Source organism: Orcinus orca, chromosome 13, assembly GCF_937001465.1.
Source record: "Orcinus orca chromosome 13, mOrcOrc1.1, whole genome shotgun sequence".
Lineage (NCBI taxonomy): Eukaryota > Metazoa > Chordata > Mammalia > Artiodactyla > Delphinidae > Orcinus > Orcinus orca.
In genome coordinates, this window is record NC_064571.1 from 30,341,337 (window position 1) to 30,368,463 (window position 27,127).

The 27,127-nt window shown below is 35.3% G+C and overlaps 1 protein-coding gene across 12 annotated transcripts in view; it reads left to right on the forward strand.

Moving 5' to 3' along the window:
- Positions 1–27,127, forward strand: part of EXOC6B (exocyst complex component 6B) — a 721,405-nt gene that overhangs the window by 500,317 nt on the left and 193,961 nt on the right. For all 12 annotated transcript variants that reach the window (XR_007470913.1, XR_007470912.1, XM_033400476.2 and 9 more), the window contains one exon: positions 26,670–26,811. Coding sequence is in view for 10 of the 12 variants with exons in the window: in XM_033400476.2 (XP_033256367.1) it covers positions 26,670–26,811 (142 nt within the window). In the remaining 2 variants the exon portion in view is untranslated. The remainder of the gene's footprint in view (positions 1–26,669; positions 26,812–27,127) is intronic.

Sequence of the window (27,127 nt, forward strand, 5' to 3'; positions counted from 1 at the left end):
TGTCTTTTTTCAAAAATCCATTTCTAGCTTAATTCCAGTATGGCCAGTGACCAAAATCATTATTAAATTTTAATACTATCAAATTCATAGGGATTTATGCTATGACCCATTACTTATATGAGCACTTGAAACACATGTATATTCTGCAGTTGTTAGGTGCTGCATTATTTTATATATGACAATTAGGTTAAGTTTTTTCATTGTGACATTTGAATATTCTATATTCTTCTGGTTTATTTGGATTAATCTTGTTTTTAGTTCTGTTATTTTTCTTTAATATTTTTGAAGCTTGTAAGTACATATAAATTTAGATTTATTATATCTTTTCGTTGGATTAACCCTTTTATCTCTGCGGATATTTTCATACCTTATAATCTTTTTCTGATGTTTGCTAAGCTACACAAACTTTCTTTTAATTTTTACATAGTGTATCTTTTTCCATCTCTGTGTCGTTACTTAAAGGTGCATCTCTTTCAAGTGACATATTATGTATGTATTGCTAAGTATTTTAAAAAATTATTTTGACAGTTTTTCTTTAAATTGTACTGTTTATTCAACATACTTCTAATATGATTACTGTAGCATTTCTGTTTAAATTTACTACCTTACTTTTTGGCTTCTATTTGTCCCCTGTTTTTTGTTTCTTCATTTTCTTCTTTGTCTTCTTTTGATTTAATCAATTCTTAGTATTCTGTTGTACTCCTATATTAGCTTTTCACATAAGTTTATTATTTTTAGTTGTTTCTCAAGAGATCACAACATGCATTTAAAAAATTGTTTGGGAACATCCCTGGCGGTCCAGTGGTTAAGACTTCGCCTTCCAGTGCAGGGGGTGCAGGTTCAATCCCTGGTCAGGGAGCTAAGATTCCCACATGGATGGCAGCCAAAAAACCAAAACATAAAACAGAAGCAATATTGTAACAAATTCAGTAAAGACTTTAAAAATGGTACACTTTAAAAAAAAAAAAAATCTTAAAAATAAATAAATAAATAATTCTTTAAATGTACTACAAATAATTAATTTTGCCAGTGCCTGAATAGCGCAAGAATGTTGTAATACTACTACTCCATTACCTTCCTTCTGCCTTTTGTGGTACTGTTGTCATATATGTTGATTTTACATTTATTTCAAAACTTTTAAAACCTTATTATTACTATTTTTACAGTCTATGCACTAACCGCATTTTAAATTTCTTTTTGTAGTATCTTACTTCCTTCTTGGTATTATTTATGTCCTAGGGAATTCCCTTTAGTATTTTTTGTCTGTGTGGCTTTACTGGTAGCAAATTCTCTTATTTTTGTGTGTCAAAAGTTTTTTTTATTTTTTCTTCATTCTTGATTCTTTTTAATTAATTTTTATTTGGATATAGTTGGTTTACAGTGTTTCGTTAGTTTCTGCTTTGCAGCAAAATGAATCGGTTATACGTATACATATATCCACTCTTTTTTAGATTTCCTTCCCATTTAGGTCATCACAGAGCACTGAGTAGAGTTCCCTGTGCTATACAATAGGTTCTCATTAGTTATCTATTTCATACACAGTAGTGGATATATGTCAGTCACAATCTCCCAGTTCATCCCACCTCCCAACCCCCTTGGTAACCATAAGTTTGTTTTCTATATCTGTGACTCCATTTTTGCTTTGCACATAAGTTCATCTGTACCATTTTTCTGGATCCACATGTAGGCAATAGTATACAATATTTGTTTTTCTCTTCCTGACCTACTTCACTCTAGATCCATCCACGTCTCTGCAAATGACACTATTTTGTTCCTTTTTATGGCTGAGTAATATTTCACTGTACATATGTACCACATCTTCTTTATCCATTCCTCTGTTAATGGACATTTAGGTTGCTTCCATATCCTGGCTATTGCAGATAGTACTGCAGTGAACATCAGGATGCATGCATCCTTTCGAATTCTGGTTTTCTCCAGATATATGCCTAGGATAGGAGTGGAATTTGCTGGATCATATGGTAGCTGTATTTTTAGTTTTTTTTAAGGAAACTCCATACAGGTCTCCATAGTGACTGTATCAATTTACATTCCTACCAACAGTGTAGGAGGGTTCCCTTTTCTCCACACCCTCTAGCATTTATTGTTTGTAGATTTTTTGATGGTGGCCATTCTGACCGGTGTGAGGTGATACCTCATTGTAGTTTTGATTTGCATTTCTCTAATAATTAGTGATGTTGAGCATCTTTTCATTTGTTTGTTGGCCATCTGTATCTCTTCTTTGGAGAAACCAAATTGGAAAAGAGAAAGTAAAACTGTCACTGTTGGCAGATGACATGATACTATACATAGAAAATCCTAAAGATGCTACCAGAAAACCACTAGAGCTCATCAATGAATTTGGTAAAGTTGCAGGATACAAAATTAATACACAGAAATCTCTTGCATTTCTATACAATAACAATGAAAGATCAGAAAGACAGATTAAGGAAACACTCCCATTTATCACTGCATCAAAAAGAATAAAATACCTAGGAATAAACTACCTAAGGAGGCAAAAGACCTGTACTCCGAAAACTATAAGATACTGATGAAAGAAATCAAAGATGACACAAACAGATGGAGAGATATACCATGTTCTTGGATTGGAAGAATCAATATTGTGAAAATGACTGTACTACCCAAGGCAGTCTACAGATTCAGTGCAATCCCTATCAAATTACCAAAGGCAGTTTTTGCAGAATTAGAGCAAAAATTTTTACAATTTGTATGGAAACACAAAAGACCCTGAATAGCAAAAGCAATCTTGAGAAAGAAGAACAGAGCTGGAAGAATCAGGCTTCCTGACTTCAGACTATACTGCAAAGCTACATTCATCAAAACAGTATGGTACTGGCACAAAAAACAAATATAGATCAATGGAACAAGATAGAAAGCCCAGAGGTAAACACACACACCTATGGCCACCTAATCTGTGAAAAAGGAGGCAAGAATATAAAATGGAGAAAAGACAGCCTCTTCAATAAGTGGTGCTGGGAAAACTGTACAGCTACATGTAAAAGAATGAAATTAGAACAGTCCCTAACACCATACATGAAAATAAACTCAAAATGGATTAAAGACCTAAATGTAAGTCTGGGTACTATAAAATCCTTAGAGGAAAACATAGGCAGAACACTCTTTGACATAAATCATAGCAAGATCTTTATCAATTCACCACATACAGTAATGAAAATAAAAACAAAAATAGACAAATGGGACCTAATTAAACTTAAAAGCTTTTTCACAGCAAAGGGAACCATAAACAAGACAAAAAGCCAGCCTTCAGAATGGGAGAAAATATTTGCAAATGAAGCAACTGACAAGGGACTAATTTCCAAAATATACAAACAGCTCATGCGCTCAATATCAAGAAAACAAACAACCTAATCAAAAAGTGGGTGGAAGGGCTTCCCTGGTGGTGCAGTGGTTGAGAGTCTGCCTGCTGATGCAGGGGACACGAGTTCATGCCCCGGTCCGGGAGGATCCCACATGCCGTGGAGCAGCTAGGCCTGTGAGCCATGGCCACTGAGCCTGCGCATCCGGAGCCTGTGCTCTGCAACGAGAGAGGCCACAACAGTGAGAGGCCTGTGTACCAAAAAAAAAAAAAAAAGTGTGGAAGACCTAAATTGAAGGATTTTTTTAGATTTTAGGTTGCCACTTGTTCACACCTCATTCCCCAAAACCCCCACCCCCAGCAATTTAAAGTGGTAATCCAGTTATCTTCTTACATCAATCATTGCTATTGAAAAGTCAGCTGTCAATATTATTGTAGCTATAATTTTTTTCCTCTAGCTACTTTTATTATTTCTTTTTGTCTTTACTTTTCTGCATTTGTATTAAGATGCTTGGATGTGCGATTCTTCTTATTTATTTTGTTTGACATTCATAGAGCTTCTTGGATCTGGAGCTTAATGTTATTCATTAGTTTTGGAAAATTCCCAGCCAATATCCCATCAGCTATTTCTGTCCCTTTCTCTCTCTCTTTACTTTCTTTCAGGGACTTTAGTTACACACATATTTTATCTTTTACTGTGTTTTATATGTTCTTACAATATTTTCTGTCTCTTACATCTGATTTTCTATCTGTGCTTGAGGCTGAATATTTTCTTTGGACCTATCTTCCAGTGTTCCAGTCGTCTCTTATGCTATGGCTAATATGTCATTAAAAACATCTTTTGAGTTCTTAATTTCAGAAATTGTGGTTTTTAGTTGTAGAATTTCATTGATTTTATATTTATAGAACTCAAGTCTCTAGTGAAATTCTCTATCTTGTTACCAATTTTGTAAACATATTAAATTATTTTGTGTAATAATTACAATATCTGAATCACATGTTTTAATTGAACTATAGTTGATTTCCACTGAATCACATTTTTTATCTTGTTTCACCTCACCACCTTCCATGATATATTTCTTTCTTTTCTCAACTCTGATAATTTTGTCTATTGAATACAGAAAATCATCTATACATTTTTTTTTTTTTTTTTGGCGGTATGTGGGCCTCTCACCGTTGTGGCCTCTCCCGTTGCGGAGCACAGGCTCCGGATGCGCAGGCTCAGCGGCCATGGCTCACAACCCAGCTGCTCCACAGCATGTGGGATCTTCCTGGACCAGGGCACGAACCCTTGCCCCCCGCATCGTCAGGTGGACTCACTCTCAACCACTGCGCAACCAGGGAAGCCCCTATAAATTTTTTTTTTAATAGTTCTAGATCATGTACTCTCCCTGCAAAGTAAGATATCCTTAAGGCTTTGTAAAGATTGATCTATTTCTGGTTTACACTTAGTCATAGGGCATAGTTCTGCGGGGATCTCAGCTTGAATCCTGGGCTGTATACCATGGTCCTTGCTCCTTGGTAGAACCTGATCTCTAATTTTCTGCCCAGCTTTATGAGTCTGCTTAAACTCTGCTTAGCTTTCTCAACTCTTAGCAGGTGCTTCCTTACTGTTGTTTCTGTTTCATACCTCATATTTCATTTAGGATTAAATAAAGACAAACAATATAAAGAATATTCTTATTTCTCTACAATGCACTGTACTCCAGCATCATTTTATTTCCTTTTTTTTTTTTTTTGCGGTACACGGGCCTCTCACTGCTGTGGCCTCTCTCGCTGCGGAGCACAGGCTCTGGACACGCAGGCCCAGCAGCCATGGCTCACAGGCCCAGCCACTCTGCAGCACGCGGGATCCCCCCGGACCGGGGCACGAACCCGTGTCCCCTGCATCGGCAGGCGGACCCTCAACCACTGCGCCACCAGGGAAGCCCTGTTTCCTAATTTTGACTGCCTTTGCTGGGGAGAGGACCTGGGGGGTGAGAGTACTGAACTCCATTATTCTTCAATTCCACATTATTGAAAGGCTCCTATTTTCTTCTCAGTTTCCGTGGCCTGTGTTGGAAATAAGAAAATTCCCTGAGGGGAAGAAACATTGGAGAACTTCCAGGTCACCTCATGTTTAACTTCTGCCTTTTGTTTCCCTAAATTCTTATGTTTTTGATTGCTCTTTGATGCTTTCAAACAGCTCTCTTTCTTTTGTTTCTGTTATTTTATCACTTTTACAGTGGGTCTTGGTGGGAAGATTTGTTTTATATAAGCTACATTGTCAATGAAGGCTCTTTAAGTCTCTTTTTGTCTGTAGGTAGTCTACCTTTTTTTTAATGCTTTGCCCATTATTTGTTAAAGTAACTAAGTTATTTGTTTTATAAGGTTTCCAATAATGCATTCCTGTGATGTTACTTAACATGTTCTTGTGTGCTCTGTATTTCCTTTAAACAGATGGTTAGATATAGATGTAACTTTGCAAAAATTCTTTATAGATATTTGTGTGTATTTCTAATTGCACTGAATTTGGAGACTCATGTCTCGTTTTTCTCTGTTTTTGTAATGTTAAAATTAATCCATGGGTTCAACTTTATTTTAATTTGCATTTGTGTCTTTTGGTAAATGTATGTTTTTAACTTTTTAAGATACTGACAGTGGTTTTTGAAAGTATCTATACAATTTTATGTTCCCAAAACCAATGTATGAGAGTTCCAGTTGTTCAAAATTCCTGTCAACATTTGGTATTGTCATTTTTTTGTTGTTAATTTTAGTCACCCTAATGAATATGTACTGGCATTTCCTTATGGTTTTATCATTTCTCTAATGCCTAATATGCTGAGCATTTTTCATGTGCTCAGTGGCTATTCATATATCTTCTTTTGTCAAGTCCCTGTTCAAATCTTCACCCCATATTTTATTTTATTTTATTTTATTTTATTTCCTTCCAGTTTCATTGATATATAATTGACATACAACACTGTATAAGTTTAAGGTATACAGTGTAATGATTTGACTTACATAAATCATGAAATGATTACCACAATAAGTTTAATGAACATCCATCATCTCATATAGTTACAAAATAAAAGAAAAAATGTTTTTTCCTTTTGATACAAACTCTTAGGATTTACTCTAACAACATTCATATATAACATAGCAGTGTTAACTATATATTTATCATGTACATTATATTCCTTGTACTTACTTATCTTATAACTAGGAGTCTGTACCTTTTGACAACCTTCATCCAGTTCTCCCTCCCCATAACCCTTATCCACAAATCTGATCTCTTTTTCTATGAATTTATTTGTTTTTGATGTGTATTTGACCTACTGTACTCTGTTAGTTAGTGGTATGTAACATAATGATTTGATATTTCTGTACATTTCAAAATGACCACAATAAGTCAAGTTACCATCTGTCACCATATGTTACATGATCATTGACTATATTCCCCATACTGTACATTTCTTACCTGTACATCATTTATTTTATAACTGGAAGTTTGTACCTCTTAATTTCCCTCATCTACTTCTGTTATTCTCCCACCATCCTTCCCCATATTTTAAATTAATTTATTTTTCTAATTATTAAGTTATAAGAATATTTTATATATACCAGTTCTATTTCAGTTTTATATATGGTGAGTCCTTGCCTTTTTATTGTGTCCTATCTAAGAAATCTATTCCAAGTTCTAGAAGTTTTTCTCCTACATTTTTTTTAGAAGATTTATAACTAACTTTTTGGCTTTACATATAAGATCCATTTAGATATTTACTTTTGTATAACATTGAAAAAATAGTTGAGGTTTATGTTTAGCTATGTGGTTATCTACTTGCTCAAGCATTAATTCTGAAAAATCCTTTAGTATTTCATTGGAAATTATCAGTTAGAAGACATATTTCCTGACCATGATATACAAAGTTCAATATATGTATATTTTTAAAATCCATATTGTTGCATTATTATTCAGACCTCACTTATCATTGTAATTTTTCTACTTGATCTGTCAGTCTCAGTATATTTTGTTAAGACCTTTTACTATCATTGTGCTACCCATGTTTATTGGTATTTTCTCCTACCTACAATTTTTTTCTTTATGTATTTTCATACAATATATATGTTGTCTTAGGGCTTGTGGTAGTCAGATCTTTGCAGAATCCTAATAGGAAATGACTCTTTTGTTTAATAACTTTTGCCTTGAATTTGAGCTTATCTATTATTAATATGTTACTACCTCTTCTTTTGTATTTGCTTTTCTCTTTTATGCCTTTACCCATTATTTTGTCAGTTTCATCAGTTTTTTTTGTCTTGTCTTTCTTTGTCTTTTAATAAGATAATTTAAAGAATATACAGTTATTGTGCTCTTTATTGGCTGTAACTGTGTTATTTTGTTTTACTCTTTCTCTCTTTAATGTTTCTTTTGTTTTCTTTGTTCTGCTTCATATGCCATATTTTTTAGTTTTGCAAATCCCCAGAGCTTTGAGGGACATAAGTCCTTTAATTTTTTTCAAAGTGTTCTTCAACTTACGATTCTCTAAGCATTGGAATTAAACATGCAGAGTTTTATTTGTGACATAGTAAATAAGTGGTTTATAACACATTTTTATTCTCACTCTTCCTCTCCTATATTTTTAAATATATTAAGTTGTTTTAGATCAGGAGTGTTATTATTACAGCATTGTTTTCTCTGTTATATGTCTTTTTTCAACAGTAAACACTGAAACTTATATTTAGTTTTAAGACAGTTATTAAACTCATCTCACTTTTAATTAACTTCCATGCTTTAGACCATGGCTTTTACAGTGTATTCCTTCAAGTAAAGATATTTGTTTATATTTTATGAGGCCTTTCTTATGTATTTCATAATGCTTTCTTCTCCCCTTTTAGCTTGATTAAAAATTTTTTATGTTACATTTTTCCTTTCAATACTCCGTACATTTTGTTTCACTGTCATCTAGGTTTTAGTGTTGCAGTAGAGCAATCTAATTTTGTTCCCTGGTTATCAGCCCAACTTTTCTGCCTGAATATTTGTACTATTTTGTAAATTTTTTCCTCTGATATGTTGATTATTCTTGGTGTTTAATTTTTTTCTTGGCTCCCCTTTACAAACATCAGTTGACCTGGTATTAACTTAATCTTCTGTCTTCAAATTGATCATCTTCTCTATTATGATTTTTAGCTTCATACTAGTTTTCTAAGTTCTGGGAAATTTTTTCATGTTTGTTTTTCAAATAACTTGGGTAATTTTTCACAGCATAAATCCTAAACTTATTCTCTCTCATTTGGATCTTAAACTAATTACTATGCTTTTGGTTTTCTTAATGACTCTTATCTTATTCATCTCCCTTTATATTTCTAACTGACTTTTTGATTTATCATGCTGTCATTTCACCTCACATTATTTTCTCCTTATTGTTTTATGCTTCTCTCTTTTTTAAATGTAAATTTGTCCACTTTTATTTATTTATTTATTTTTAACATCTTTATTGTAGTATAATTGCTTTACAATGGTGTGTTAGTTTCTGCTTTATAACAAAGTGAAAGAGTTATACATATACATATGTCCCCATACCTCTTCCCTCTTGCGTCTCCCTCCCTCCCACCCTCCCTATCCCACCCCTCTCGGTGGTCGATGCTTCTCTTTTACTGGAAATGTTTTATTTTATACTCTAGTTGATGATGCCAAAGAGTTTTTTGAAAAAATTTTTATCAGTCCTCTAATATACAATTTTCTGAGGCTTGATAATTCTCCTAGTCTTTTGGATATTGTATTAGTCAGGGTTCTCCAGAGAAATAGAACCAATAAGATATGTGTATATATATCTAAGAGATTTATTATGAGGGATATGCTCATGCAGTTATGGAGGTTAGGGAGTCCCAAGATTTGCTATGGCAAGCTCGAGACTCAAAGTCGGTATAAGTTCCTGACTGAAAGGTGGCATGCTGAAGATCCAATAAGAGCCATGATTCAGTTTGAGTCTGAAAGCTGGAAAGACTGATGTGCAGGCTTACGGCAGTTAGGCAGAAAGAGTTCCCTCTTACAGGTGGATAGCCTTTTTTTTCTATTCAGTCCTTCAGCTGATTGGATGAGGCCCACCCACAATAGGGAGGGCAATCTGTTTTACTTAGTCTGCTGATTTAAATATTAATCTCACCCAAAAATACTCTTACAGACACATCCAGTATAATGTTTGACCAAATATCTGGACAGCCCATGACCCAGTCAAGTTGACACATGAAATTAACCATTGCAGATTTTGTGCCCTTTCCTTTGTTTTGCAGTGTTTTTACTTGGGTTGTGTGCTAATTTTTTACTTTCCTCCTTACTTGACCTCAGATATAGAAGTCCTTTACACACTGTATACTTGTCAAAAAACAAGGTAAGTAGGTATCCTTTTATCCTTTTCTCCAAACTATTTATGTGCATAATGATGTACACATCTCTCATCCAATTTCCTGATTCTACTGGCTTTCATTTGGTTATAAGTTATGAATAATAACAGCTAACCAACTTCAGTAGTTTGAATACCTGAGAGTGTATTTCCTCATATAATAACAACTCCAGAAATGATAATGGCTTAAAGTCTCAGGAATATCAGGGCTAAGGTCTTTGCCTTTCTCTTGATCTTTTCCTCAAGGTTCCAAGGTAGCTAGAATTCTAGCTATCACATCCACATTTAGACAGCAGAAAGAAGGAAAGATCAGGCCAGAGGGCTTCTTGAAGACATTTCTACTTTTAATTCATTTGCCTTCCACATCTGACAAGAGGCTGAGCGATTAATTATCCTGTTTATATTGCCAAGTATTATTTTGTTAAGGTAGAAGGGAGCATGGATAATGAGTAGGCAACTAACATTCTGCAGGTATATTTTTTTCTTCAGTGGCGGCATCTTCTTCCTATCACCAATGTTTGGTTCTCTGGAAATTTTCTGAACTTGTGGAATACGATGTGAATGATCAATATCTAGCATGTCCTGTTATAGAGATCCTTCAGTTCTTCTTTTTTTTTTTTTTTATGGTACACAGGCCTCTCACTGTTGTGGCCTCTCCTGTTGCGGAGCACAGGCTCCGGACGCGCAGGCCCAGCGGCCATGGCTCACGGGCCCAGCCGCTCCGCGGCATGTTGGATCTTCCCGGACCGGGACACGAACCCGTGTCCCCTGCATCAGCAGGCAGACTCTCAACCACTGCGCCACCAGGGAAGCCCCTTCAGTTCTTGTTCTTACTTTGCTCAAGGAACTTTACTCTGAGATCACATTCCATTCCACTAGTTTGTTTTTTTTTTTCAACCAAACTTTATGCCATTGCCAAGATTTGCAGCTTCTGATTAAATAAGAAAGTAACCAGGCAGCAGGTAGTAGGTGAGGGACTCAGTAGGAATAGGGAGAACCACATTCTAACTTAATGGCTAGGCATAGCAAAGTATAAAGAGGAACAGCTGCCTAGCTCTGTATTAGGCAATGATCAGAGTCTCTGAGAACAAGGGATAGATGGTAGAGGACTTTAAAAGAATGCTTGATGTCTTATATTCTGAATTTCTAAGAGGCTTTTTTAAGTCATCTTCTGCCTTCTACTTAGGATAACTTCATCTCTGGGTTTGTCAGTCTTGGTTTTAGCATTATTGTGGCTTTTCATCTTTTTCTGGGTCTTTATTATTGGAAGTGTTTGTAAAAAGCTATATTGAGGGGCTGTTAGCCAGGCAACCTTTATTCAGTGGGTATTTATTTTAATAGCCATTTGGTTTCATTACCTCTTAATGAGTTCTTTGATAGCAAGTTCCTTAATTAACAAGGCAGTCTTTCAGGTTTCCTCTTCTCTAATTGTTAACATATTTTGGTGCTTTCACAGATACACTGTGATGAAAAGTTTCCTCTTTTATAGCTCCTGTAGGGCCATTGAGAAGGGAAAAAGACAGGGATGGGAAGAATATGCAGCATGTTTCCTTGAGATATAAATGGTTTAAGAGCATTTATCCTCCCAAACTGAGACATAGTCTTACTTTGTGCTCAATTTCCTGCAATATGAGTAACTCAGAGTGAATTTCTAGCTGTATAAAAGTTGATTTAGTCCAGCTCACATTAGAATTTGTATGTTGAATTTTTATATAACCACTTTCCAAGAAATGTGGCACACTTAATTCTGCCTGGGACCCAAATAAATTTTCCTCGAACTATGGGCAGTGCTCCTCAAAATGACAGGAATATTTTATAATAAAGTACCTACCATTCATTGAGCCTCTACTATGTGCCAGACACTGTATAGGGTTCTATATTATATTATTTATAGCATACATTTTCTGCAAAGTTGATATCATTATATTCATTTTACTGATGAGGAAGCTGAGTCTAACCAAGATTAAACAACTTTCCTAATGGTCACTTAAGTGATAGGGCCAGGATTTGAGCCTAAGTTAATATGAACCAAAGTTCTTTATCTATGTCTCACTTCTACTCTAGTCCTATCTTGCTTTCACTACCACTTACCATAAAATGGATATGATGGTTCATGCACTTTTCTCCCAATAGTGAGGTTAATTATAGAGCTAATTAAATTCTTGTAAAGAAGATCTTAAATTATCTTCCTCAGAGAAACCTAAGGTTTTAAATATTCGGAAATGAAGCATTGAAATGAAACAATTTGTTATTGGCACAAAATAAAGAACCAAAGTACCTACAGGATATGTTAGCTCAAAAAAGCAAAAAAGAAACTCAGGCTAATGAGGTGTTTGGGTGGAGAAATGCTTTTATTTAGGGTATTGACCAGTTAGAGAACTGAGTAATAAGTTGTATGTGGAAGTTAAAGCGACCGGCTGGCAGACAGTCAGGCGTCTGTAGCATTGTGTTTTGTAAACTTTCTCCTACGGCTGTGGTGTGTTTTTTCCAAGCCCACTTAATTTTTTATGAGGTTTGTAAAGGTCTTGAATAAACAATTGAGATTATAGAGGTTTTCCTGGAAGCTTTGGTTAATATTTTAATATGCTCTGCTTTGTCACATTATTAAATAGCTTATTGGAAGGTTTGAAAGAGAGGGTTTCTTTTTTATTTTTCCTATTTTTCTTTTTCTCTCCCTCTCTTTTTCTGTTCTAGTAGTTAAATATCAAAATTGGATGTAATTTTTAGCTGATTCCTGCTCTTCTTTTTATTTTAACTTTATACCTCTGCAAATCACCCTTGGACTGGGAATTCAGCATCTGGGAGGCCTCCACTTAAAATGCACTTCAAGTGAAATTACTGTTTAGAGGGTATATCTTGAAACTAAGCCAGTGACTGTAAATGTATGTAGTAAGAGAGGACTCTGGAAAGGGAGAGGGAATTGGATAGGGTCAGAAAACAGGAACTAATAGAACTTTGGAGATTACCTTATCATGACCTTTTGCTCATTAATATTTGAATCTGATTCTTTGGCATCTTGGTTGCAGTCCGGTGAAATGTCAAGCATGGCAAAGACTGAATGCCCTTAAAGATATTTCTGTGTTAATGAGATGACTTGATGAAATTGACCTTTAACCCGAATAGCAGTTGAGAAAAGGGAAAGGAAAAGTTCTTATTTCTCATTCTGAGGACTTTTTATTCTATGGAAGTTTGCATAGTAATAATTGTTGTTATTTGTAGAGTACTGTATATTACCTCATTTCAAATTGGGAGTCACTTAAATAATTCCATGTTGTTGTTGTTGGGATGCAATGAAGGTCACCCAGCAAATCCTACCACTTTTTTGAAGACTTCTCTGATTATTTTGGCCTCATAAGCTTTTCTTCTAAAATCATATAGTACTTAGAGTTTATTCTGCTCTATTTTGCACTTAATTGCATGTTGTCCTTGATTTGCTATAGAATAGGAATACACTTTCCACTTTTTTCATGACAGAATTTTTGGCTTAAAAGAAGAAAATCATGTGACTCTATAAAATGCATAAATGGTTAGGAAATATTATGCACTCATGAAATACTTACATTTTAAGCAAGTATACCCAATGTCTTTTTCTACTATTTTTCATATTCAGGCTCATAGGAATAAAAATTATAATAATCATAAGACATTTACTGAATACTTAATATAAGACAGGTACTGTGGTAAATACTACACAGGAATTATTTTTATTTAACCATTATAACAGTCCTATTTTACAGATAATGAAATTGAGACAAAGGTTAACATTAGTGTTATGGGGCATTGTATTTAATGTGTATGTTGATTTTCATTAAACCACATATCTGTACTTTCTCCATTTACGTTTATATATTTTTCTTTGTTTTGCTCTGACACTGTTTTGGACTATGGCAGTAGAACATACAAGTTAAGATTTTTGCTGATGGTGATATTGTTGTTTTGTAATGGGCATGTACTGATTATTGGCTATATCCATTATCCCTTGTTGTAAATTTGAGTTCAAAAGATACATATATGTATGCATTTTCTTTATAAAGCAAAAATGATTGACAGGCTGATAAAGGAAATCAAGACTAGGGCATATAAAATTATTGGCTGGAGAGAAATTCTTTAAATGGCTATTACAGTTTTTTTCTCCTTGATATGTATTGTTAAATGAAGGTTGTTTGGGGGTTCTAGTTGTGATGCCATAGCTAGTATCAGACTTATACTCTAGTCATAAACCCTTATAAAAACTGGACAAAATATAAAGTCAGGTATTGTCAAAAGAATGAATCAATGCTTGGGATGCCAATAAGAATAGGTTGTAGAGAAATAGAATATCAAAGAAGAAAGAAACACAGAAAAAGGACCAACTCCCACCCCACCCCACCCCCACCAGTGTCTTTATAAAATTCCCTTTCAGTCCTTGGCCAATTTCTAAGCTTCATATGAATAGGGCACACTATGGGGCTTTAGAAGACATCAGTTGCTGAGATAGTGATAGCTGAACAAATATTCTAGAAGTTGCACAGCAGAGACATTGCAGATTGGACTCACAGAGAGACCTGATGAACATTGTGGGCTTTTGGTTTAAATATCAGTAAATCCGTTTTCAGGGATTAAGGACAACGTCCTAAGAGTAGGGGCAAAATCAGTGTAACTTTTTTTTTTTTTTTTTTTTTTGCGGTACGTGGGCCTCTCACTGATGTGGCCTCTCCCGTTGCGGAGCACGTGCAGGCTCAGCGGCCATGGCTCACGGGCCCAGCCGCTCCGCGGCATGTGGGATCTTCCCGGACCGGGGCACAAACCCGTGTCCCCTGCATCGGCAGGCGGACTCTCAACCACTGCACCACCAGGGAAGCCCCAGTGTAACTTTTAAAACAAACCTGACAAAATCAGTATGGTCCACTAATAATTTAAATGCCTGCCTAAACAAAACTCAAAACGCTATTGAGGAAGATAAGATAATCTAGAGCCTCTATAGCTTCTTATCTACAATGTATGGCTTATAAAACAAAATTTCTTAACATGATAATAAGCAGAAAAAACTGAACTATAATCAAAAGTTAAAACAGTCAATAGAAGCAGATAATTAGATAATCCAGATATTTATGCTAGCAGTGATTTCAAAATAACTATGATTAATATGTTAAAGAGGAAAGAATGGACAAAATACCAAAAAAATTATTTGTACAGATATTAAGAAGCAAATGTGTATTCTAGAATAGCAAAATACAAAATCTGTAATGAAGAACTCATTAGGTGAAGTTTTAAAAATGCGTTAAATGGGTTTAGCAACAGACTCAACAAAGCAGAAGTCAAGATTAGTAAACTCAAAGATCTACAAAAAAAAATCTAAACTTAAACACAGAGAGAAAAAATAAAAATTTTAATTTTAAAAATGACAAGGAGCATAAAAGAGAAATGGAACGTAGTTGAAAGGTGTAACATATGTGTCTTTGGAGTGTCAGAAGGAGAGGAGAGAATGAAAATGTTACAGAAGCACTACTTAAAGAAAGAATGCTTGAGCATTTTCTATATCTAAAGAATTGCATCAATCCACAGATTTTGGAAGTTCGACAAGCATTGGGATCCCACTGAGTCTTTGGCTGAATACTAACTGTTCATGTTTAGGGTGAAAAATCCATGAGGTCAGGCAAAAAACAACTTCCAGGGCACAGAAGCTGAGCACAATTGCCAGAATTCACAGAAGGAAGGGAGATGTTCAAGTTCCAACTTGTAAGATGGGAAAGACCCCACTGAACTCCTGAAGCATTCAGTAGAGCTGCCAGAAGAGTGGCTAGTAGAGGGTTCTAAAGTATCATTTATACTGGGCCTGAAGTAACTAGAGAAAAGATGATTCTAATCCCTACATAAAAGTGCATGCCAACAAACCTCAAAATTTCAAACTGAAACAAAAGAAATGGAATTGTTTGCCACAACAGAAGTCAACACTCTTTAAAGAAATTCAGCAAGATAGAGACTGCAATAGGTTAAAGATGCATATTATAAAGCCTAGAGTAACACTACATGTATAAAACAAGGAGCTGTAGTTAATAAGCCAAAAGTGGAGTTAGATTCATAAAAATATTCAGTTAATTCGAAAGAAGGCAGAAAAATAGGAAAATGGGAGAGCAGATTGGATGAAAACAAAACTAAGATCAAGGTAATAGACTTAAATCCAGCCAAAACAATAAATTGTTTCTATAATTTATATTGTATAAACACTCTGAATAAATGGCAGAGATTGATTATTCTGGATGAATGAAATTATTCAACTATATTCTGCCTATAAGAAACTCACTTTAAATTATAATGACGCAGATAGGTTAAAAGTAACAGGAAGGAATAAAGATATACCAAGTAAACAATAGTCATAATAAAGTTGAGTTTCTGTATTAATATCAGGTAAAGTAAATCTCAGAAGAATGAATATTCTAGGGATAAAGATTGACATTTCATAGCAATAAAATGGCCACTTCATCAAGAATATATTACAATCTTAACTGTGTCTGCACTCAGCAATGGATCTTGAAAATGCATGAACAAAAAACAGCTGAGGACTGCAAAGACAGACAAATTCACAATTACAGTTAGCTATTTTAACACTCCTTCAGTAACTGATAAAACAAGTACAATACCAGTAAGGATATTGAAGACTTGATCAGCAATATCAAACCATTTGACTTAATTGGCATTTATAGGACAGTCCACCACCAACAGCAGCCTTGTTTTTTCCAGTGTAAACGGAACATTCACTAAGCTAGAGCATATTCTGGACCATAAAACAAGTCTCAATAAATTTAAAAGGAGTAAAATCATATTGACTATTTTGCCATCCACAACAGAAATAAATTGAAAATTAGTAATAGACACATTTATATAGATATAGTGCATCATCTTTTTTTAATATGATGCTGGATTTGATTTGCTATTATTATGTTAAATTTTTGTGTGCGTTTATATGAGATACTGGTCTATAGGTTTCTGTTCTTGTTTTGTCTTTGCCTTTTATTTTGTTATCTGGGTAATGTTGATTTCATAAAATAAGTTTAGAAATGTTTTCTCCCCCATCTCTTTTGTGAAGGATTTTGTTTAGAATTGGTTTAATTTCTTCCATAAATATTCAATAGAATTTACTAGGGAATAATCAGGGACTGGAGTTTCTTTGTGGGAAGGTTTTAAAATACAAATTCAATTTCTTTATTAGAAATAAGCTCATTCAATGTGTATGTTTGTGTGTGTGTCTGTGTGTACATGTGATCAACTCAATAGATGCAGAGGAAGCATTTAATTGTCATGAAAAAAACTATCAGCAGACTAATCTAGTCTTATCTAATCTGGTAAAGGGTATCTATGAAAAACCTACCGCTGATATTTTACTTAATGGCAAAAGACTGAAATTTTTACCCCAAAGGCAAGTATGTTTGCTCTTACCATTTCAGTTCAGCATCCTATTGGAGCTGGTTAGTGCAATATGGCAAGTAAAAGGAATAAAAAGCATGATACTTGACAGGGGGAAGAATTAAACTTTATTCTTCTTTTTAAAGATAACACTGGTTTTTTTTTTATTCTTACAAAATATTTATTGAAAAAATAAGTAAACCACAAGAAAAAGACTTACAAATTGGACTACATAAAAAGTTAAAATTTCTGCATTACAAAATACACAGTACAGGGGCTTCCCTGGTGGCGTAGTGGTTGAGAGTCCGCCTGCCAATGCAGGGGACGCGGGTTCGGGCCATGGTCGGGGAAGATCCCACATGCCGCAGAGCAACGGAGCCCGTGCACCACAACTACTGAGCCTGCGCTCTAGAGCCCGTGAGCCACAACTACTGAGCCCGTGTGCCACAACTACTGAGCCCGTGCGCCTAGAGCCCCTGCTCCACAACAAGAGAAGCCACCGCAATGAGAAGCCCGCGCACCGCAAAGAAAAGTAGCCCCCGCTCGCCACAACTAGAGAAAGCCCACACACAGCAACGAAGACCCAATGTGGCCAAAAATAAAATAAATAAATTTATTAAAAAAAAAAAAATACACAGTACACAAAGTGAAAAAAAAATCAAGCTACAAAGTCATAGAAGCCTTGCAGTACATAAAGCCAACCAACCAACAAAACAAAACAAAACAAAAAAACAAACCAAGAAAAACCCACTGTTGTCTATGTAGAAAATCCTAAGACATCTACAAAAAAAAGATATTAGTACTAATAGTTTAGCAAGATCAAAGAATACAAAGTCACTATGCAAAAAGCAATTCTATTTCTATGTACTAATAATGAAATAATTAGAATCTGACATTTAAAAAATCAGTATAATTTAAATAGCATCAAAAAACAGGAAGTACTTTGTAATAAGCAAAATATGTGCAAAACTTGTACGTTCAAAACTACAAAACATTGTTAGCTAAATTAAAGATCTAACTAAATGGAAAAGTATACTATATTTATGGACTCAATATTGTTAAAATGTCAGTTCTCCCAAAACTAATCTATGGCAGCTCTTCACCAGGCTTCTGGGTGGGAATTAAGCCTTAATGCTCTAAGGCATCCATTATATATAATAAATTAACATTTCTTATATTCATGTAAAATCATACTATCTATACCAATCTTGAGGGAATGAATGTAGATGTTAACAAGCTGATTTTAAGATCTATATGAAAATTCAAAGGGCTTAAAATAGTTAAGACTATCATGAAAAAGAAGAATAATGTTGGAGAACTTGATGCTGCCTGATTTCTATATCTACTCTAAAGCTTTGGCTATTAAGACAGTGAAGTGTTGGCATAAAATTAGACAAAAAGATCAGTGCACTAGAATGGGGAGTCTCAAAATAGACCCACACCTATGTGGTCACTTGATTTTCAACAAAGGTGCCTATGCAATGCAGTGGGAGAAGGATGAGTCTTCTCAATAGATGTGTTCAAGCAATCCAGTATTTGAATTGAAAAGAAAATTAATCTTGACATCTACCCTACACTATAAATTAAGATGGATTATAGAGCTAAATGTGAAAACTAACACAGTAAATTGTCTTAAAAATGTGTGAGAATATCTTCAAGACAAGTCGCAAAGGTCATGAGCCATGAAAAGAAAAGTTGATACATTGTACTTTATCAAAATTGTACATTTCTGATCATCAAAAAACACCATTAAGGAAGCAAAAAGGCAAGCCACAGAACATGTGAGAGTATTTGCAATACATCTATGTGACAAAGCCGTCATCCAGAAAAGACAAATATCTTGTACAAATCTCTAAAGAAATAGACAGTCTGCACTTTGACCCACTCCCAACATGGACAATAAACTTGATCAGGTACTTTACAAAAGAGGATATCCATTTGACCAATAGGCACATGAAAATATGCTTTTAACAGAATTACGCATAAGGGAATATAAATTGAAACTGCAGTAAGATGCCACTATACTCTGGTAAAATAGCAGGAATTAAAAAGACTTCTAGGGGCTTCCCTGGTGGCACAGTGTTTAACAATCCGCCTGTCACTGCAGGGGACATGGGTTTGATCCCTGGTCCAGGAAGATCCCACATGCTGTGGAGCAATTAAGCCTGTGTGCCACAACTACTGAGCCTGCACTCTAGAGCCCACGAGCCACAACTACTGAGCCCACGTGCCACAACTACTGAAGCCCGCGTGCTCTAGGGCCTGTGTGCCACAACTACTGAGCCTGTGCTCTTGAGCCCATGTGCCACAACTACTGAAGCCCACGTGCTCTAGGGCCCGCATGCTGCAACTACTGAGCCCACGTGGTGCAACTACTGAAGCCTGTGCTCTACAACAAGAGAAGCCTAGAGTCCATGCTCCACAGCAACAGAAGCCACCACAATGAGAAGCCCGCACAACGCAACGAAGAGGAGCCCTCACTCACCGCAACTAGAGAAAGCCTGCACACAGCAACGAAGACCCAACGCAGCCAAAAATAAATTAAAAAAAAAAAAAAGACTTATAATACCAAGTATAGGAGAAGATATGGAACAACTCTCATACATTGCTGGTGGGAATATGAAATAGTATTATCACTCTGAAATTTTGGCAGTTTCTAATAAAATTAAGCATACAACTACTCTATGATCCAGCAGTTTCAATCCTAGGTATTTTTCCAAGGAAAATAAATAGTTCCACTTAAAGACTATTCATAATAGCACCCAATAGAAATAACCCAAATAGATATCAATAGGAAAAATGAATAAACAAATTGTGATTTATTCATACTTCTCAGCAATAGAAAGGAAGAAACTATGGATACATGCAGCAACATGGATGAATCTCAAAAACATACCGAGCAAAAGAAGCTAAGCATAAAAGAGGACACCACTGTAGGGTTCTTTTTATATGAAGTTCAAGAAAGAGGCAAAACAAATCTATGGGGCTATAAGTCAGAAAAGTTACCTCATGGTGTGGGTGGATCTACTGATTTGAAAGGGGCATGAGGAACTTTCAGGTTTATGGAAATATTTCCTATCTTGATCTGGATGGCAGTTTTATAGGTTTTTACATATGTAAAGGTCATCAAGCTGTATATTCTTAAGAGCTCCATATGTACTGTTTGTAATTATACCTCAATAAAAGCATGCATAGCAAAAAGTGTTTTTAAAAAGATTTCTGTGTTTCTTGAAAAAGGACTGAATAAGAAAGCGAAACAAGTGGATAAGTCTGAGAACCAGGTTTATGCCATCTGTTACATCCCTCCTCTGACACCTCCTTCCATCTACATCCTGAGTATATACTTCCAGTTTTCTTTTGACTATGCTTTTTCCTTCGAGCTTCTTAATTTTTTCATGACAAATTAAGTAAGGATTGTTTACCTCTATTTACTTTTTTTTTTTTTTTTTTTTCGGGTACGCGGGCCTCTCACTGTTGTGGCCTCTCCCGTTGCGGAGCACAGGCTCCGGACACGCAGGCTCAGCGGCCATGGCTCACAGGCCCAGCCGCTCCGCGGCACGTGGGATTTCCCGGACCGGGGCACGAACCCGCATCCCCTGCATCGGCAGGCGGACTCTCAACCACTGCGCCACCAGGGAAGCCCTATTTACTTTTTGTTAGTTTTTCTTATTTTTGATTTATTAGAGGTTCACCATCTCATTGTAGGCTCTACTAAAGTCATCAAATAATACCAAATATCTTGCCCAAGATATATTAACTGTCAGCCTTGGGCTTCATTTTCTTTAGCTGTTAGGGAACATTTGTTTGTCTAAAATAGGGATTTGTGAATCTTTTAATGAGTGGATATTTGTATAAATTCTCTAATTTAAATTTAAGAATGTTCTTTAAGTAGGATTGTAATCCTTCCTAAGACATGGGTACAGTTGTGGGAAAATCAACTTGGAGAGGATATGTGATTTTTAAGGTTGTTTAGGTATAAAGATAAAGTAAGACTTTGTCATAGGGTTTCTGCAGCACATGGGAACCAAAGTTCCAAGCATGGGTCCCGGATAACAGGAACATATGGGAAGATCCAGAACTCTATCCTCTGAATGTGGCTTATTTAATGTCCATCCTAAGTAAATAGGAGGCTTAGTACTATGGGAATGAAGTGGCCTCACCCATAGCCATGGGATATTGAGGAAAAAGGAACAAGACAGCTTCCTTGTTCAGTGAAGGAAGGGGCAGGCCAAAGAAACTGTCTACAGTAGTGGTCAGGGTAGAAGGTTAAGGAATTAGAGGTATAGGTACACAGAAAGAACTAGCAATTTATAGGGTGGCTTTACTTTACTTTGAGTAGTTCTTACTTGCCTTGCTAGATCAGTTTCTGTGTCTGAACTTTTCTCTATTTCATGGTGACATAACTCATTAAATAACTAAAGAAAGATAAAATCTGACACACCAAAATGTAAGCAAGGGAGTGTTACTCAGAAAGCAGAGGAGAAATTTGGTGTGAAAAGACAGCTGTCTTTCCTGGCTCTCTTTAAACATTCCTTACTGTGAAACTTGTTAAGATTATCCAGAGAAAGAGAAATTTGGCTTTGGCCCCTTAAGTCATTTAGTTAAGATTCTTGATGATCTGGAACTCAGATCTGACCCCAGTAGGTTGACAGAGAGCTGTGGTTGGAGTCCATTCTAAATATCTGCTGTGAATCCAGCATTCATCTGATGCTTCCTTAGATGGAGAAGGGAGAAAAAAAAAATGTTTTCTTCTCGTCCTCTTCATTCCCTTACCCAAAGTCGCAAAGCAACAGGACAATGTAGCAACTACCCCAAGGCCTTTTACTGGGAGGCAGGGTCAAATGATTGTTAAGAGCCTTTGGAATTTGACAAGGCTGGATTCACATCCTAGGTCCACAACTTATAAGGTATATTCAGATGGCTTAACCTCTCTGTCCTTATCTATAAGTAGAGGGTTAAATACCTCATGGGGTTCTTGTGAGAATTATGCGAGAAAATACTTTCAAAACATTTGGCACATAGTCAATGCTCAATAAATGGAAGCAGCTGCTCTGGTGATGGTGGTAGAGTTTGTGGTGATACTGAGGATGAGAATGCTTTCTCTAAGCTCTTCACCTCTGCTCACTTGTATTTAGTACTATGACATAACACTTAGTATTGTGTAATTGAAGTACGTAGTAATTGAAAGTAATGAATACTGAGCTTTCTGTATTTTGAAGAAGGAATTTATAAGATTCCTATTTGTCTTAATTGTGTTAAATTGTGCTTTTGTGTAAGAAACAATGGATGATATCTCCCTCTGTGTAGAAGAGAATGAGATACCTCCAAGGCGTAAAGTTGGGCGGCAGTGTGTACCTACTTTGCAGTCTAGAGCTATGCTTCATTTAGATATACCAAAATAAAAATGCAATAGTTTCTTTCCTTGCAAATCATGTACTTTTCAAGGAAACATAAATGCATGAAATGGCAGTGCAGTAAATCATCTAGTGCAAAGTTTTATGGTACAAGTTAAGACAGTAAATAGAGAATAGGAGGTAGATGGAATAATTCAAATTAGAGGATATGAATCTGGGTATATTTTTGAAGTAAATGAGTTGATTACCAAAGAGGTACGTGGTGAAAATCAAAAAAGTATTTTCATAGATCTTGACTCATGCCCAGTGATGGTTCTCACTGTGGTCATAAGCCTGACTTTGAATTAACAACATGAATTTAGTCACCAATGTACTCTTCTTCCCTTCCCAAAACTTTTTTTAAAAAGGTATTTTAACAGGCTTGAGAAGTAGTATGAATTATTTAAGTGCTTTGGTAGTTGACTTTCAGTTCATTCAGTTGATATTTATTGGCTGTCTTGGAATACAGAAATATTGTAGCTGCATTAAGAGGCAGTATGATGTTGCCTGTAGAGCTAGTTGTAAGATACTGTGACTCAGATCTCCCTGCATGCCAGGTTCCTCATATGTTCAAAATATGATGATAATACTTAGGTCATTTTTCAGCTTTGGCATTCTGTTTCTATTTCTTGTGTAGTCTCTGTACACTGCGACTATCATAGCTTCATAAGATATAATCTAGTTGTGATTATCACTGATTTGAAACTGTTCCTGGAGGTATATGCAAAGGCGGTTTGGGTCAGTTTAGGCTTTGTTCCAAATTCTTACCCTGTCCTAGAGATTGGCAGTTTGTTCCTAGAAAGAATCTGCTCCATGAAGAGGGTGAAAGCACCAATTTTTATTGCTTAGTGTGTTGATAGTTATTGCCTGGGTCTCTGTTTATCCTTTCTTAGAAAATCTATGGATACCATGGTAGTAATGGAAACCAGAAGTGAAAAAGAGAATGGATAGCAGACTGTGAATTAGCAAAGCTCCAAAATGCTTTCTAGAATTAGAAAAATATTTAACAATGAAAATATACATTTCTGCAATTATCACTGTGTTTGGAAATAAAGAATTAGCTTGAGGGGAAGTAGGGTGGAAAATGATTGGAGGACAGTTAAGTAACTCAGTATGTTAGGGTAGTATAACATATGATCATGAAAAGTGCCTTTGGCTCTATTGATTGATATAGATTTGTTTCATGTTAAAGTTAATAAGCTGCTTAATATTTTGAGATGAATAATGAGTCTGAAGTGTCAACTAACTTACACTAAATTACACTTCTAATGAGTGGTAGAGATAAAAAGTCAAACTTGGGACTTTCTGACTGTGAGCTATCTTATTTTCATTTTATTAGGCCAGTTTCCTTTCTCCTTGGCAATCTGTTTTGACCACTGGAAACAAGCCTTTCAAATGCTGTCTTCTCAGCCTCCAGCTTAATTGGGCTTTTAGCTCTTTGATTTTTACAACATCTCCATGTTCAGTTTGTTAGGACCTTTAAGTGTTGGCCTTGGCCTAGATAGTTATGCTGGACCACAGTTAAAAAGCATGCCCCAGCAGATACTCAGTATTTGAAGAGTTGGCTCCTGAACTACAAGTGTCTTACCTGTTTGGACCTAGTTTTTATGTCTTGGATAACCTGTTAACCCTGTTATTATCTGGATCTGTTTTTCCCCAGCTGTTCCAGTATAAAATTTAGTGTTGCTTTTTAGGTGATGAGTTACTGGAAAGATATGGATTTAGGATTGGGTAGAAGTAACAAATAGCTGTATGACTTTGTCTAAATTTCTTAACCTTACGGAGAACCTTCGTTTATTCATCTACAGGAAAGGAATAATACCAACTGCTTGGGTTGATTGTGAGAATTAAGTGAAATAACATAAGATGTCAGCTGCCTAAGTATAGCACATCTTGGGCATATAGTAGTGTCCAAGAGACAGTAGTTTCTTTCCCCTTTTCTCTGCCTTCTGATCTGCAGTGTTGTCTCTGGACATCTGCTCTAGTCTATCCTCATTTCTTCATTGCACTCCCACTCTCACTGTTGAAAAGCCATAGGGCTTCTCACAACTTTGATCTGCCCCCTCTGATTCTTCTCATGGGGCATAGCCTGACAATTATGTTGAACTCTATGGCTCCTTGGTGATACCTGTTCCAGGTCTCCAGTGGGTTTAGTTGAAAGCATGCCATTTAATATGGATTTCTTTTACGTAACTTTTCTCTTTAGGATTCTTTACGCTTCCATTGCCTCGTTTCGACTTGGTCTCTACGGCATTCCCTACTTAAGTATTTCCATTTGTTGTGTTAAATCACCCACAGAGTGTGGGTCTTCAGAACCTACAAACAGAACCATAGAGGAGAAACATTTTTAGAATGTGTAATATAATAGGTCATTGTTTATTACTGTTACTTTTATTCTATAAAATAATATTTTAGTCAAATGAAAATTTAGAAGATATTCAATCTCACAAAATAATCAAAGACAAAAATCATAAAGTATCTCTTGTTTAATTAGTAGAAAAATTTGTAATAGTACTCAGTGCTGGTGATTATGCAATTAAGTGATACTCTAGGAAATATCTAGGGACATTGTAAATCAGAATATACCGTAGGCAAAGCAGTTTATAGTTAGATATTTGGAAATCTGGCTTCCACCTGTGTTCCTCTTCACGTATACATATGTGCATTCTGAATCACAGTACATTGATACCCCTCATTCTAGTAGATTTGAGAAATAATCTTAAAGGAATTATCCAAAGTATATAAAAAGTCATGCAAATTTTAAAATTCATTCTGGTATTATTTGTTATATGTTTTTCCATTTAAAGCCTGCTAACTTTTGTGGAAGGTCCTGGCCCAGTGAAACATATGAAAAATATATATATTAAAAAAAAAAAACTACAGTCAGAATCTGGCATTTTCATGAAGACTGACATTACTCTATGAGCTACTCTGTTTGTAATAGCAAAAGAAAAAAAAGAAAAGAAACAACCTAAATCTCCAACAACAGAAGAATGGACAAATAAATTCTGGTATACTCCTAAAATGGAATACTGTGGAATAATTAAAGGAATAAACTACAACCACATGTATTTCATTTATAAACATTCACATTCATAACATTGAACCAAAAAAGCAAGTTGTAGAAGGACATCCTTTGTAATACAGAAAGTTTCAAATACATAAAATAATAAAAATATTGTTTCTTATTATATACTTGTCATATAGTATTTTTATAATACAAATGGTATACTCAACACAAGAAACGGTCACCTCTGGGGAGAAGGAATAAAATGATTTAAGGAGGTCATATAAGGGCTTTAACTATATTTGTAATGTTTAGTATGTACATAAGTGTTCATCATATAATTCTATATATCTTTCTGAATGACGGAAGTATTTCATGATTTCAAAAAAGAAGGACCCACTGACTAATATGAGGACTCAGACTTTTTCAAACTTATCCTGTTTTTCAGACTAGATGATAACAAAAATAAAATGGGTATATATCTGGGGAAGAAATGGATATATCTTTCATGATGTATAACTCAGACCTGGAACTAAGATATAATTCACTAGTGTAAAGTGAATCTTTTAAAGAAGATGGTAAAATACTAATTTTAATATCAGTATTTAAAAAATTAGCTTAGAGTGCGTGTTCATAAACCTCAGTGTTTATTTTTTAAGAAAACAAAATTTATCCTTTTAATTATTTTTTTCAGAAAACCATTTTGTTTTAAACCATTCTTTTCATTTTATATGTGTTAAATCATAAAGTAGTAAACACTTTGGTTTCAAGATAAGTTAGGAATTGTTTACATTCGCTTTTTAAGAATTATGGTATTTTTAGAAGGGACTCTTTGAAATTTATTCTCTGTGGAAACATTCCTTCTCAGTTTAATTAAGATTTTGAATATTGTTAATCTATTGTTGATTTAGGAAGAAAGCACTTCGTAAATAAATAGCTGGGCTTTATGAATTTTAGCTGAGTGTTATACTGACATGACTGATGGTAATGGAGCTAAATATTTAAGATGTTTGCCATGAGGTCCTATTAATTTCAAAGTTATTTGAATGCAAGGGTTATCATGATGGAGAAAACCTTCAAAGAAATTGCTAATTGAAAAATAAATGATTTTAATTTTCGTTGGAATTTGATTTTAATCCATCAGCCTTATGATTTACATTCTTGTATTTCAGGGAAAGGTGGCCCAGACAGCATGTATGTCAGCTTGCAAGCATTTAGCCACGTCCTTGATGCAACTTTTGCTGGAAGCTGAAGTAAGGCAGCTCACCCTGGGAGCATTACAGCAGTTCAACTTGGATGTCAGAGAATGTGAACGTAAGACAGTAAACCATCTCTTCGCTTATTTGTTTTACCTGCATATTCACCTCTGTGGAAAAAAAAGTTTTAGGTCTGTGGGGTTTTGGTCCTAATGGAGTCAAAGAGTACTAGAAATAAGAGTCTGTCACCAAGCTAATTTGAACACCCAAGAGTGCCTAGGCCCATATGTAGAACAAAGAAGATCCCTGGCATGGAAGTTTGCAGTCTAGAGGGGGATACAAGGCAGACATGCATTTAATACACACCAAAGAAAACCTGATTAGTTCAAAGACTTCAAAGAATGCAGTTCTCAACCATTTCCTTTTTATGTTGT